General features: G+C 34.0%; 1 protein-coding gene across 7 annotated transcripts in view; it reads left to right on the top strand.

Annotated features, from left to right (window-relative positions):
• GNPDA2 (glucosamine-6-phosphate deaminase 2) overlaps positions 1 to 12,907 on the top strand; it is a 30,391-nt gene that overhangs the window by 11,495 nt on the left and 5,989 nt on the right. For 5 of the 7 annotated variants that reach the window (XM_045881206.2, XM_045881208.2, XM_054508939.2 and 2 more), the window contains 3 exons: positions 1,929 to 2,113; positions 5,856 to 6,030; positions 11,414 to 12,426. In XM_045881206.2, coding sequence (XP_045737162.1) covers positions 1,929 to 2,113; positions 5,856 to 6,030; positions 11,414 to 11,475 — 422 coding nt within the window. In that variant the 3' untranslated portion in view covers positions 11,476 to 12,426. Of the gene's footprint in view, positions 1 to 1,928; positions 2,114 to 3,054; positions 5,817 to 5,855; positions 6,031 to 11,413; positions 12,427 to 12,907 lie in introns of those variants that run through there. The other 2 variants (XM_064584435.1, XM_064584436.1) reach the window with 2 other exon arrangements.

Genomic DNA, 12,907 nt, shown 5'->3' with positions numbered 1-12,907 from the left:
AAAAATAAAAAGACTGTGGGGAAAACCTTAACCCTCTCCTTTGGGTACATGATTAGAATCTTTGGTTTGCAAGTAACTGTAATCTACTTTGGGACCAAAAGTGAATTAACTAGAATGATTCTGGGCTAACACACAGAATTGTTAGAAGAGTTGAAAGAGCCTAGTCTGTGGAAGAACAAGAACCAAGGAGCCTCAAATCTCCAAAGCAGGAACTTATGGATACTCTCCTGCAGTGCTATCATCAGATACCTCAGCTGTAGATGCCCTCCTTCTTTTCTCCACCCCACACAGGTTTCAGAATTTCCTGAAATTCTGACTGTTTCAGCTTGGGACAAGTGTTTATCACTAGACCACAATCATCCGGACTCAGAGAGATACAGAGTAGATAAAGGTCCCCTCCATTGTGAGGGGAGCAGAGCAAGGTAGAAGGAGAAGAGAAAAACTATACTGAGCATACCAAAGAATAGCAACCATCTTTTCATTTATTCAGCCATTATTTATTGAGGGCCTCCTATGTGTCATGTATTATTCTAAGGGGTAAGGGTATAGTAATTAAGAGAAAGTCCTTACGCCGATGAAATTTATATTCTACCCCACAGAACTGTAGGAACACAGGGAAGGCCTGTAATCCAGACTCTGATGTTTTAGAGATGTTTCCTAAAGGTGTAAATATATTAGTTTAGACTTAAAGACTGAATGAGAATGTGCCAGACATATTTATATCAGGAAGCTCAATTTCTAATAGTTACTTCTGGTCAGTAAGGGAATATATTGACCCTTCTCTGTCTTGAACCACTGCTGATAATTTCAGCCTTACTCTACACTTTTGTATGACCCACAATACCAGTTAGAACACTAATGTTGATCCTTGAGGACTTCCCTGTTTTTTCTGGAACTTTTATTTTCCTGGTCCCAGCCTTTCTTCTCTATACATACATAGAGAAATATAAATATTTGCACAGATACATATTTAAGAGGAGAAACAGTAGTTTTACAAATCTGAAAAGAAATGCATATCTATAATTTAAAAACTTATATTTATAGGCAGATACATATACACCAATGGAAAAATCCATACATAATAACCACATGTAGGTCAGGCTTTGTCACCACATTAAAAATTCCTAGAATGTGGTGCTTTGGTAGCTTATATTTGCTCCCTAAGATTTTCATTTCTTCTTTGTTCCATCAAAACCAGGTTATTCTTTGTCATATTTTACTTTATTGTAATCTGGGAGAAATTGGTTTGAATTATAGGCTAAGAGTCAGTAAAATACGCATATCTGTCATTAAAGTAAAATGCAGAGTATAAATATAACAGGTATTTTGACTCAGAACTTGTGGATTTATTTTTTCATTGAGGCTGTCAGAACTCTGACTAGCTAGTAGGGTACACATATGTAAAACTTGATTTATTCATGCCATAGAAGGATTCTTCATTTTACAAAAAGATTTACTTCCAGTTTCGTTCAAATAAGGAATGTCATATTTTTATCTATACTTTAGAGGCAGTCCTAGAATATTGGAGCTAGCAGTGGGTCTCTTTAAAGCAGTGTTTTCAGGTTGTGGTTGTCACCCATTATTAGGTTATGAAATCAGTATAGTCATTCACATTCTGTATTTTCCTTTTGTATGTTTTGCTAATGAAATAGAATGACTCCTAGCAGGGGTAAGTATTGTTTCATGCAGTTCTTGTTTTTAATTACATTTGTATGTGTGTATATGTGTGCTAGATTGCAGTGTCAGTTACATTCATGCTAGCTCAGTGCTAAGCATATGGAATACACTGAAATACTTGTTGAATCAAATACAGGAACAGGTATTTAATGCAGCATTAGAATATGGCTATTTGCTCTTAAAAACAAGGTGAACTTTGAGAAATCTTATTTATTTTATGCGTCTATGTGTGTGTATACTTCTTTTAAAAGGAATTGGTCCAGATGGTCATATCGCTTTCAATGAGCCAGGATCCAGTTTAGTATCAAGGACAAGATTAAAGACTCTAGCAATGGACACCATTTTGGCAAATGCTAAATATTTTGATGGAGATTTATCGAAGGTGCCAACTATGGCTCTAACAGTTGGTGTGGGGACAGTGATGGATGCAAGAGAAGTAAGAATTCAATATTCTTTGCTATCTGTAGATTTTGGAGGAATTATGGCACCAAATAATTTTTGTTACATCCTATTCACTAGGTAAACTGTTATCGAGCTCTCAATGACTTCTGTCTCATTGCCAAGTTTAGAGTCCAACTAAGTCTTTTGGAGCTAAGAATTAGGCACCACCCCTTCTGGAATACTGCTACATTGGCCTGTTCTGCTTCTCAGTTTGAGTTCCTAAAATCATACTGATCAAATGGTCTGTTTTTAAGTGAAATGGTGTGGTGAAAGGTCTGTTGTAACAAAAATGCAATGCTGGTTAAACTGTTTTTGGAGGCTCAGGATAATTTAGTGTAAAATACTTCTTGACTGTGGGAGGATAGCCAGTTAGTTTCCAGCATAAAAAGAACCCATTTAAGGCTGAATCTGTTCTAAATTTGGTATACTTAAGAAGGCAAGTACTCTGAACAATATATCCTGCCTAATTTTTAAATTTTTAATTGGGCTTTCATTTCCTTCCCTGAGAATGACAGAACAAATTATAGTCAGCTCAGGATTCTAAGTGGCTCAATTATATGGAAACTCCATTCCTTCCTGATAACAAGATGGGACAGGTTCAGAGGAAAGCATTCAGACAAGTTATGATGAATAAGTAATGTATCTTAATGTAAATATGTCTAGACTTGAACATACAAATAGAACTGTCATTCAAAATGAAGTTTTTCATCTAAAAATCATCAGTATGTGAAGAAAGACCTTCACGAATTGAAATTCCATAGTAATTAAGTTGAAAAAGATTTTAGAGCAATTGTATTTCTAAAATATGAAACTGAAAGTTATGCAAATAGATTTCTTACATTTAACAAGATTTATTTGCTAATTTGTAATGTAACAAGCTAATTCTTAGAATGAACAGAGAGTTATTAAGATACTGATTTTTTTTCTTTTGGTCAGTTTTTCAGGAAAATTTTATGATGTCACTCAGCTCAAAGTACTCACTCTCAGCATGACTACAAAGAAAATTATTATGGCAAAACTATTCTAGGACTTCATTATTTTCCCAGGGGCCCTAGTGCTTTGATTTTTCTATCATTCTTTTGAAACAAGTATCACATCATCATACTTAATGGTTTTCTTATCTTTAATTGTAAGGAGCTTAATGTGTACAGATTTTCATTTGCCAGTGATTTTAACTGTGATGTGAGCTGTTCTTCAATTTTAGTTTCATTAAGAACAGATACACTTAATAAAATTTTGAATCAATGTGTGGGGAAGATGCTATTATTAGATGGAAAGTACACATGAATGGTAAACTAAATTTCTAAGTGGTTAGTGTATCAGGAAGCAGCTTCACAGTTTGGCAGCTCTGTTAATGAGGACCTTCTGTACATAACCTTGGAAGTGACACCCTGGAAGTTATTATAGGTTTCCTTAAAATTTGGGAATTGTCAACTAGATAAGGAACCACTCCAGTCACTACTTTATCACTCTTCTTGGCTTGAGGCCTTCACACTGATTACCACTGTGAAATGCTCTACTTTTCCAGACCTTGCTTAGCTAAAACGGCACCTTTCAGTTTTCAACTTTCAGAATTACCTTTCTTGACCATAATCCTCATAGTCAAAGTTACTTTCTTCTATTTTCTCTTAGACCACTCTGTTCTTTTCCTTTGTAGCACTTCTCACAATTTCTGATTGTTCTTGTATGTTTACTGGTTTAGTATCTTTTTTCTCACTAATTTACAATCTCTGTAAGTTTATAGGTCATGTATATCTAGCACCTTACACTGCCTGTCACATAATAGGTATTTAATAATTGTTGGGAATAGTGTGAATGAATTATGTTCATAATTCATGTTGGACAAAGTTCTATCCACAGCTGTCATTTACTTGAACCACCAAATCTGACTTTTGTTGACTTTAGGCTCTTTGCCAAAATCTAAATTTACCTTCAAAGGATTGAAATTTGTTTTTACTGAGGTATATTTAAAGATAATGTCATATACTTTAAAGATAATTTCAAAAGAGAAATTATTTTCCACTATTGCAACATCTTTATAATTGTTATATATAATAATAATACTTTGGATATTTATTCTTAAGGTGACGTAGGAAAAACTAATTTAAAAATCTGCTTTTGATTTTGCTACCTTGCTAAAAGTCACCAAAGTCAGTAAGGACTTCTTCATTGCTAACAACCGGCATCTTTTCTGCAGGTCTTATCCTATTGGGTCTCTTTTCATCATCTACTACTGTTGACCATCCCTCCCATCATAAAACTCTGCCATTACTCTTCTTACTTTCTGAGCATTCCTTCTCAGTCTGCTTCCCAAGCTTTTCTTCTTCATCTGCCTTTTGAATATTGTTGTTCCCTAGGGTTTCATTCTGGAACTGCATATTCACTCTGTATGCTTTGGGGCATGACCTTTTTTCTTTTTTTTTTTAATACGTCAATAGCAGTCACTCCTTGAAACGTTCTTTCAGTAGTTTCATCACTATTCCTAAAAGATAAAGTACTCTCAGTACAGTGATAATAATATGTATCTTTATCTTGTACTCCTGAAGCTGCACGTTTTGTATTTCCAACTTCCAGCTGACATCTCCATATTTAGACTCCCTGTACTTAAGCTGTCCAAAATTTAAATTTATCTTTCCACCAAATTTGCCTTTCTTTTGAATATTCCCTCCTTTGGTGAGTAGCAACACTCACCATGAAAATTAGCTTGATGGGGCGCCTGGGTGGCTCAGTTGTTAAACGTCTGCCTTAGGCTCAGGTCATAATCCCAGGGTCCTGGGATCAAGCCCCGCATCGGGCTCCCTGCTCGGCGGGAAGCCTGCTTCTCCCTCTCCCACTCCCCCTGCTTGTGTTCCCTCTCTTGCTGTGTCTCTCTCTGTCAAATAAATAAATAAAATCTTAAAAAAAAATTATATGAGGTTGAAAAGTGTCATTGTTTCTTCTCTACATCTAATCAGTCACCAAATCCCAACCATTTAACAAGTAACTTAGAGGTAAATAAGGACTATTAAGCCTATGTATCAGTTTTTTCAAGGATTATTGCAAACCCCTTCTCAATCATAAAAATGGTAAAGATTCATTCTGACACATACACACTCACATTTGCACATGTTCTTTGATTTATATTTATAGGCTTTTAGGAATTTGGGACCAACAGCTTGGATTTTCTGTAATTCATACGGGTATTCTTAGTCTTGTGTGCTTAAAGGACAGTTCTTACATTTAAGTAGATCCCTAATCCTTCTTTAAATCTAGTTTTAGACAACTTTGATAAAATCTGTGAAATAGTCTTTAGGCTTCTTTCTCTTTCAAAGTAATATCTACTGTATTGATTGCGTTAGAGCAATTTGGTATATCATTCCTAGTTATGTAAATTCTTTGTTGACCTGCAGTTCTGCTTTTGCAAAACAGCCCTTTTCTTTCTTTTTTCTTCATTTTCCCAGGTCACTTACGCACATCAGTATCTAATGTATTAAGTACCTGCATTATGGTATATTCAGTAATACTTCATAAGAAGATACTATTTTACTTTCTTAAACCAGAAGTTACACTTTATGCTTGCCTTTTACCTTGAAGAACAAAAATAAATACCTTGAACTGTGAAGAAATATGTAGCTATTTTATTTTACCTTCAGAAGAGTATTGGTGCTAACATCTTTCTTTAAAAAAAAATAGAGCTTTTTAGTCATTTGAAACATGTTTTAAGAATTAATTAACATGTAATGGTCATGACTTTTCAGGTAATGATCCTCATAACAGGTGCACACAAGGCATTTGCTCTCTACAAAGCAATAGAAGAAGGAGTAAATCACATGTGGACTGTTTCTGCTTTCCAGCAGCATCCCCGAACTATTTTTGTGTGTGATGAAGATGCTACTTTAGAATTAAGAGTTAAAACTGTGAAATACTTTAAAGGTGAGCATTGAAATTTCAGAAGCAGACTGTGAGAATGTCCCATTGTAGATGACAATTAAAACTTAATAGAGTGTGGAGTCACGTCCTGCACTGTGCCTATTGAAACCAGCATTTTGCCAACATAGTAGCCAGTTCTTTTTAAGGAACAGAAAAGTCTCACCTCAAATAATAGCTTTCAAAATAGTTTCCTATTTTTTTCTGAAATCCAAAATTTGATAAAAAATATCTTACTTTCATATTGTATATATGAGTAAGTAACCCAAAAGGAAATATGTATATATATATAAACACACATATGTGTATATATATATACTTTCTGATTTTCTTTTCATTGTTTCCCTGCCCCACCTTCCTCACTAAGGTATGGTTTAGAATCTAAGCAGCAGGTAAGTTGGGTCACCCACTATCTCATTTAATCTTCACAATTTCAAATTATTCCCATATATCAGTTTAATGGTTCAGTGTCAGAGCAGTATGGAATAAACTCTGCAAGTAAGTAGGGGTTTGACTGCCCAGACTTCTGCATGTAGCTTGTCCTTTTGACTCTTCCCTGCAGTCTAGTTCAGTAATTCTTAAACCTTCCTGTACCGGGTTGTATGTATGAAACTACATGTGCTTGATGTAATGGGTGATTTAAGAGATTTTCAAGGAAAATTTGACTATACTGTTTAGAAACCATTCCCTGCTTAAGAGTGAATTCCACATATACACACACATAATAAACAAGCTGTATAAATAGGTGCTCTTTATAAAGTATTTATATAGCTGATATGAAAATATATAACTGGTCATCTATATATATATATATACACACATACAGAGTATGTAGTATGTGTACTATTGATATTAGATGGATATGTATTTTTAATCTTTGTACTCTAGTTACTAGGTGCTTATTTAACATGTATTAGAAAAAATACACTAAACCGATCAAACTTGTATTCTGTAAATATCATTTTGACAGTTAAAGAAGTTACCATATTTTATTGCCTGTGAGACACATCTTTTTTCACATCTATCTTGTCTAAAATTGGGATGTGTTTAAAATTGGTGTCATTATCAGTTACCTAGTAGTATTTTTTAATGATACATAAAATAATGTGTCTCATAGTCTTCAGCATCATTCATGAAATAGTATATAAATTTAAATTACGTCAATTTAAAAGAAATCTTTAATTCATAGTTCATGTAAATGGTGTGAATGTGGCAAAAATCTTGATGATACACAAATGAAGTTTGATGAATAGTGAACAATCAAAATTTTAATCATGCTTGGGGCGCCTGGGTGGCTCAGTTGGTTAAGCAGCTGCCTTCGGCTCGAGTCATGATCCTGGAGTCCCGGGATTGAGTCCCACATCGGACTCCCTGCTCAGCGGGGAGTCTGCTTCTCCCTCTGATCCTCCCCCTCTCATGCTGTCTCCCATTCTCTCTCTCAGATAAATAAAAAATCTTTAAAAAAAAAAAAATTTTTTTTTAATCATGCTTAGTTTTATATTTGCACTTAGCTGTTGTGAGCACTTTCCTATTTCACTATTCTTCAAATGCATTTTTAATGGCTATATAAATAGATGTATCAAAATTTACTTAAACCTTTCCTTACTGTTAAATGCTTATTTCCAGTCATTTATATTTTTATCAAAAGTTACTTTTTTTTTTTTTTTTTACCAAGCCACAGAAGTATCAAACTGAAATATTGTCAAGTTTTTAAATAAGTTGACAGGTAAAAGAGATCTGTGATGAGTTATGAATAAGAGTCCTTGTATGGAGTTTTACCCATATATTTCCATGTAGTCTTTCAGATTTCATTACAAATAGATTCCTTGAAAAAATTAATAAAAGGAATCCCCATTATCCACATATTTTAATGCCAGAGATTCATTTAACATTCCCATGTTCTGCTACCAGCAATCCTCAGGTAAACCCTTGTGCTTATCAAATGTTGTCAATTCCATTTTTATCATAAAATGTTTACATTTTAGTGTAGTAAACATTTAATAAGATAATAATAGCCAATACTTGTATGACCAGGCACTATTCTAAATGGATTATACTTGATTTACTTAAATTCTCACAATCCAATGAAGTGGGTATTCTTATAATCCCATTTACAGGTGAGTTAACAGGCTTAATAGAGATGTTAAGTCACCCAAAGTCATACAGCTCATATGTGGGCAGAGCTGGGTAAGTGAAACCAGTCTTATCTGGTGTCTGGGCTTTTGTCCACTGTTTATACTGCGTCATAGAAGAGAAATAAACTCTGGCTATCTAAATCATATTTGTTTGTTTGGGTTGCTTTCATACTGTAATAATTGCTTCCAAAAAGGTATGGACATAAAGATAATTTAAAACACAAGGGGGGTAGGTGATTACATGTATTTTGTTCTTTTAATTCATCTGTCCAGATTCTAAGCTGTTCTGAAACATTTTGAAGTATAGACTATTCATGAGAGAATCGCTGCACTGCTCTTTTGAGGACATTGTATTTTCTAATATGGATCTGTATGTATTTCTGGAGAGGTTCAGGGTTATCAGCCTGTCAGAGAGTGCCTCCTGTCAATATGGAGAAAAATGGAATTGAGATATTATTCTGGGCTATATGCAGACCTTATTTTACAGTAAGGTATTTTAATACAGGGTAGAGTGAGTATTCATTAACTTATACGTAAGTATAGTTTTATATATTTGCCATATTCTCATTGAGGTATTTTACCACTTTAAGATGTACTGGAGGATATGAATCCTGTAGTTACCTTCTGTAGTTCTTCAGATTCCAGTCACATTACTACCCTATCTTCTGCCATCACTAAAATGTGCTCTAATTATGTAGGCCCAGAAGAAAATCTAGGTTAACTGCATCTAAAACAATAAAAATCATTGCAAATGGAAGTTTCAGTATATACCTTTTGGAAGATAGAAGTAAATTGCAGGAAAAGTTTAATATTTAATGTTTTAGTCTAATTTTTTTGTTTTTGCTGATTTTATATAAAGCCTGTATTTTATGTCCTTGAGAGTATATTTTCAAGACCTCATCATTATGGTGAACATTTTTGCTTCATCCTTTGTAGACCCTATTCCAGTAGCTTGAAACAGAGATTGAATGATTCAGATGGAGTCAGAACCATAAAATTGACATTTAGAATCTATGACATTTAACAACTTCTGGCAACATGTTAGGAAGTCTATACGTTTTAGTACTCAGAATTTATTTTTTTCTGTTAATGATTTAAGTAGCAATGATTTGTTTCTATCAAATTCTTGTATACAAAATTGTCAGTTTTACCTTAAGTCATAATAAATTCTTTATCATCCAAAATGCATTTCTAGTTTGGAAACAGCCTTATGTGTAAAAGTTACAGCCAGTGTATAGTTAAACTTTATAGAGTTGAATTTTTAATGTTTATTCTGATGTTTTGGGTTTTCAAGCTCTAATGTATTATTTCCATGATCAAAGCTGTAAGTAAATGATAGATGAATTGTATCAAGTAGAATGATCTTCTTAATTACAGTGGCTTCTCCACAGGTTACATCTTCTAAACTGAGTGGCTAAAATTACCATTGTTTTTGTGTCCCCTCTCCTCCTAGGTTTCTCCAGTTCCCATTTTACTGCTCTTTACATTCTGGTTGTTGAAATGTATTGAAACTTTTCAGTTAAATCCTGTTTTAAATAGGATTGGTTCTATTTAGAGATATTATCTGGTTAATCGTTTTCATTAGCAAATATTTCTTCTGCACTATAAAAATTACCCTTTAATGTGTATTTTTAGTAAATATAAATTATATTTTCCAGTTAGTGTCATCAGCCAAGAAAACAGGCCAAAGTGCCTTCAAGTACACAGTCTCACATGCTGTTAGTGAAAAAAAAAAAAGAAAAAAAAAAGTGTAAGATCTCTTCCTGAAAGTAGTTGACTCAGCATCATAAAAAGTTGGCTTATTAAGTGATTTGAGAAAATAAAATGTAATATATTTCGTTAAAAGCTTCACAAAGGTTCACTGCATTATTTCAGCATCTGGAAGTGTGCCTGGTACGTTGGAGGCATTTGATAAATTGTGGGTAGTTGGGACAGATGGATGGATGGGAGAACACAGGACTATGAAACCACCGCAGTCTAACCACTAAATTATGTAAAATCACCCTATGAAGCCCAAAGGATATTAAATAAAAAGAGTTAAATAGAAGCTGAAGAAAACTTTTTGAGTTGACAGGATGGAAAGCCCTAGAAAATGGATAGTAGCACTCAGATTGGGAGGAAATCGCTCTTCCATAAGAGCTAACAGGAGCAAAACAAATTCCCGTTAATAGAGAACAGTTCAAGTATATTGATAAAGGGCTAGACTGTATTTTTTAAATTTTTTTTGTAATCTCTACACCTAACATGGGGCTTGAATTTACAAACCCAAAATCAAGTCACATGCTCTTCCAACTGAGCCAGCCAGGAGACCCTGGGCTAGATTATACTTTAAAAGCAAAAGGAAATGTAAAGGTTAAGAGCAAAAAGGAAAACCAGGGTTCAAATGTCATGACTCTTCACCTCTTTTGGGTCATGGACCACTATGAAAATCTGGTGAAGAGACTGTCCTCAGAAGAAAATGCACACATGCACACACACTTGCATACACAAATTTGTATATTAATGCGGGAGATTCAAAGACTCCTTGAACCATCTCTAGCTCTTTTATATCCTAAGATTGAGGCTGTACTTGATTTCTGCCAGGTGAACAGCTTCCAGTTGTCATGTTTGGGAGTCAGAAATGATTCAGTATTGACTGCTCTACTTTTTTGGCATTCTAAGTTTAAATCTTTGGTTATGTTTAAATACGGAGTCTTCAGCTTTTTAATGGCACCTTGGATTTTTTTATTAACCTCCTTCAGTATAGTTTGTTATCACCCCTATTGTAAATACACGTCAAAATAGTGGAAAATAATTTGCCAGATGAATGGATAGGGTAATACTTTGGGGAACTTAAAGCTATCCCAGTTTAATAACGGTTCTGAGTTCCTGGGCTGGAGTCTGGTAGAGAAGTGCAGAGGATCAAACTCAACAGACTTATAGGATGTAATTAAAATGTATTAACCAGGTCATTATTCAAATTTGTTATTTTGCCATATTGAAGCTTTGAAGGCAAGAACTGCTTCTACTCCCAAGGAATTTGTACTCATTCTATATCTACAGCTTCATAAATAACTGTAAATTACTATTTGCTAGGTAGTTAAAACTAAACATTATGAAACATTTCTATTTGCATTTTTCAATAAAACTTAACTATTCTGTATCAGATGGGAACCAGTATACTTATTGTATCTTATAAACTCTTCTATTTTCTAAGGTAAATGAGAGATAATTCAAATTAAAATAAAACTAGAATTGTGCTTTTTTTCTTTAAGGTTTAATGCATGTGCACAATAAACTTGTGGATCCACTATACAGTATGAAAGAAGGAAATTGAAGGAGATTGGAGCAAAATTCTGCTTGAATGAACAGAACACTTTTTTAAGTAGTAGATGAATTTTCAGCTATGCAATATAAAATGGGGATTTTTTGAAGACTGTCATTTTTGAAGTCCAATATCTATATGTTAAACATTCCATATTTAGAATGTGTCCATTTTATACTAAGGTTTAGGAGAAGTAGTTGGTTCTCACAAATAGCTGTTTATTATAAAGTACGGAAGCCACACAGCCACTCTGTAAAACATCACAGAAATGAAATCTTTGTTTAAAAATTTCAAGTCATTTTAAATGTGAAGAATCTACACATCAAGTATCATTCATATGAATCTGGTGGCATTCTCAGAGTTATTTTTTAATCACATAAAGACACTCCAAGCCTTTCAGATATCAAACAATCATTGCAAACCTTTACTTTTGGAATGTAATCTTTGTATTTTCTGTGCATTACACACAAGCTTTTCTGCACGTGGTTGCCTTAGTCATCTTTCTGCAGTAGCATCTGGACATCAAAAGTCCTGCTATATATTGTTGGAACAGAGAATATGAAGAGATGCCAGTGCCTAAAAGTACAGTTTACGTCCTTTTGGAAAGTATGTATAAGTGCATGATTTTTGTGCACCACCTTCTATAGCACTTTTTTACAAATGTGCTCTTATTTTTATTTAATGACTTGGGTTCATGCTTTTAATATAAGTATTTTGGCAATTATGAACTTTATACCTAGCAACATACTTAAATTCTTTTGAAGACAATTTTCTGATTATTGTTAAATTCATAAATGATTAGCTTTATTCCTTAATTATATGTCTAAAAGGATAACATGATGAAGTATATATAAAAGGAATTACTGTAAACTTAGATTGCCATTAACAACTTGCATCATTAAATTGCAAATAAAAGTATATTGTTTTCTATCTATAACTCAAATAAAGCTTATAACAAACAAATGTTTTCTAAATTTTATTTCCAGAAGTGAAACTGAATACGTGCATCTGAGATATTCCAACATTATTAGTAGTATTGATTCTGTATTTACTTTTTGTTGCCATCAGGCACTTAAGAGATTTAAGTTAGAAGACAGTAATTCTACCTATAATTTCTTAGTCACTCAGTGGGGAGTAAAAAATTCTCCCATTTCTTCAGTATATTTTGCATCTTACAAGCCCATCTCAGAGAAGCATTACTTCCATACCTTAACTAAAATGTGACTGAAATGTTTGTTTTTTTTTTAAAGATTTTATTTATTTATTTGACATAGAGAGAGATAGCGACAGCAGGAACACAAGCAGCGGGAGTGGGAGAAGGAGAAACAGGCTTCCTGCCAGGCAGGGAGCCTGATGTGGGACTCGATCCCAGGACCCTGGGATCATGACCTGAGCCGAAGGCAGACGCCTAACAACTGAGCCACCCAGGCGCCCAAAATGTGAC

The sequence above is a fragment of the Mirounga angustirostris genome, unplaced genomic scaffold (assembly GCF_029215605.1).
Source record: "Mirounga angustirostris isolate CCGP_5_RB_7025 unplaced genomic scaffold, mMirAng1.0.hap1 SCAF_2, whole genome shotgun sequence".
In the NCBI taxonomy this organism is placed as follows: domain Eukaryota; kingdom Metazoa; phylum Chordata; class Mammalia; order Carnivora; family Phocidae; genus Mirounga; species Mirounga angustirostris.
Note: the sequence above shows the minus strand (reverse complement) of the source record. Positions and strands in the feature narration are given on the sequence as shown.